Here is a 2,500-nt window from a genome sequence, read left to right on the forward strand (position 1 = left end):
TGTACTAGTCCTGGGGTCAATGGGTTCAACGGGGTCATGTCATGGAAAGTGAGAATAACTGGGCAGTTTGCACTGGAAGTAAGAGAAAAGGAGTAAACATGTATTTGTTTTTCTCTCTCTGTGTGTGTGTGTGTGTGTGTGTGTGTGTGTGTGTGTGTGTGTGTGTGTGTGTGTGTGTGTGTGTGTGTGTGTGTGTGTGTGTGTGTGTAGCTCCGCATTGAACAGAAGAAATTGTCTCAGCCACCTGTCATAGAGACTAGTCCTCCAATCGCCATTGCACCCGTACGGCCACGCAGGTAAGGGCCTGCATGACACATACACACATCACACACACAGGCTGGTCACACACACACACACACACCTCCACAAAAGGCTGATTAGTAACACATTCAGACCATCAAAGACGTGTATTCAGCGCACGGCACACTGGGGTTGCAGCACAGGTGCATGTACTAGGAGAAACACATGACACACACACTACACACACACACACTACACACACACACACACTACACACACACACAGAGACACACACTCACTCATTCACACACACCACATGTTTGTCCACTGCTGATTGGATGAAATTGTCAAGTGGTACACAGTGCACTGGTTGTGCTCCCCACAATTTTTACACACACACACACACACACACACACACACACACACACACACTCAACTGTTTCACTCACATACACAGAGCCATACATTCATCCACAGCCCAGTGTGAGGGTGGGGTTGGTGGGGTGGGTATGGTGATTGTGATCAGTTTGTGTGTAAATCCTAGGGTTGTAATGGGCTGTGTGATCTGTGCATAGAGTACCATGTGTGTGTTGCTTCTCTGAAACACAGTGAATCCTGGTTCTGGTACCGCACTCTCTGTTACATTAATAACCAATGACACATTTGGGTTGGTTCGATTGACTTGATTGGTTGAGCTCTGTAGCAGAATCAGGATAATAGTAGCTGATTGGCTCATTAGTTCATGTGCCTCACAATACTGCTCACTGATTGGCTGCACCTGGTGTGTCGCTGTCACCGATTGGCCGACTGGTCTGCATGGCACCTGTGGCCCTGCCCTCGTCCGTCCGTCTGTCCGTCAGGACGTCCATCTCTCGTATGAGCAGCAAGGAGAAGATCTGTCTTCACGAGCGGGAGCGCCACGCCCCCCCAGCCCTGCAGATCCCGCCTGCCGAGGAGGAGGAGGAGGAGCCTAATCCGGAGACACGCAACCCGTCACAGTCAGCCTCCAGCAAAGCCTCCAGCAGCTCCAGCTCTGAAGAGGAGAGCGAATCAGAGAGCGACGTGGAGTCAGGTGACTAGGTCATGTGACCCGGGTTTGCCATACCCAGGGGAGGGGACAGATGAAGGCTTGAAGGGTCAGTGGTGACGGTTAGCGTAGCTTAGCATGGGTGACATGTGGTCTGTGGTGAAGGTTAGCATAGCTTAGCATTGGTGACATGTGATCTGTGGTGAAGGTTAGCATAGTTTAGCATGGGTGACAGGTAATCAATGGTGAAGGCTAGCGTAGCTTAGAATGGTCTGTGGTGAAGGTTAGCATAGCTTAGAATGGTCATTGGTGAAGGTTACCATAGGAATGGGTGTTCTTATGGTGAATTTGGAGTGCTTGGTCACTAGTGCGATTCCCGTATTGGCACAATGAATTTCAGAATCAGAATTGGATTTATTTGGACATACCTTAAATGAATGTTGTTAAATTAATGTATTTATAGATGCAGATAAAGGTTTAAGTTGATAGCGGGTTCTGATGTTTCTGTCCTGATTGTAATTTCTTCTGTGTGTGTGTGTGTGTGTGTGTGTGTGTGTGTGTGTTGTGCCAAACACAGAGAAAGCGAAAACACGAGAGATCATCAACAACCTGAACAACAAGCGCAACAGCTCCGTTCCCATAGCAACCTCCCCGGCCACTGGCACCACAGGCAACCAGGTGAAGAAGGTATGATTGGCTGGGAGCCAGATGGGGGCAGAGGTGTGTGTGTGTGTGTGTGTGTGTGTGTGTGTGTGTGTGTGTGTGTGTGTGTGTGTGTGTGTGTGTGTGTGTGTGTGTGTGTGTGTGTGTGTGTGTGTGAGTGTGGGCTGGTGTGGAGGGGTAGATGGTCATAGGGGTAACTGGATAAACAGGTCAAACACTGACTGTGTGTGTGTGTGTGTGTGTGTGTGTGTGTGTGTGTGTGTGTGTGTGAGTGTGGGATGGCCACTGACTGTATGCGTCCCTTCTGAAGTTGTGCTTCTGTGGCTGCTAGAGCCAGGTGCTACCAACACACAGATCAGGGGTCCCATACCCAGGGCTCACACACAGGAGTGTGTGTGTGGGTGTGTGTGTGATACCCAGGGGTTATACACAGGTGTGTGTGAGTGATACCCAGGGGTCACACACAGGTGTGTGTGTGTGTGTGTGTGTGTGTGTGTGCTATACCCAGGGGTCACACACAGGTTTGTGTGTGTGTCTGTATGTGCTATACCCAGGGGTCACACACAGGTG

General features: G+C 49.9%; 1 protein-coding gene across 5 annotated transcripts in view; it reads left to right on the forward strand.

Annotated features, from left to right (window-relative positions):
• The window catches only part of zmp:0000001167 (protein phosphatase 1 regulatory subunit 12A), a 30,012-nt gene that overhangs the window by 13,645 nt on the left and 13,867 nt on the right, over nt 1–2,500 (forward strand). For 3 of the 5 annotated variants that reach the window (XM_031564644.2, XM_042703843.1, XM_031564647.2), the window contains exons 7-9: nt 211–296; nt 1,101–1,312; nt 1,845–1,954. In XM_031564644.2, coding sequence (XP_031420504.1) covers nt 211–296; nt 1,101–1,312; nt 1,845–1,954 — 408 coding nt within the window. The remainder of the gene's footprint in view (nt 1–210; nt 297–1,100; nt 1,313–1,844; nt 1,955–2,500) is intronic. The other 2 variants (XM_031564645.2, XM_031564646.2) reach the window with 2 other exon arrangements.

Source organism: Clupea harengus, chromosome 3, assembly GCF_900700415.2.
Source record: "Clupea harengus chromosome 3, Ch_v2.0.2, whole genome shotgun sequence".
NCBI classification, from domain to species: Eukaryota; Metazoa; Chordata; class Actinopteri; order Clupeiformes; family Clupeidae; genus Clupea; species Clupea harengus.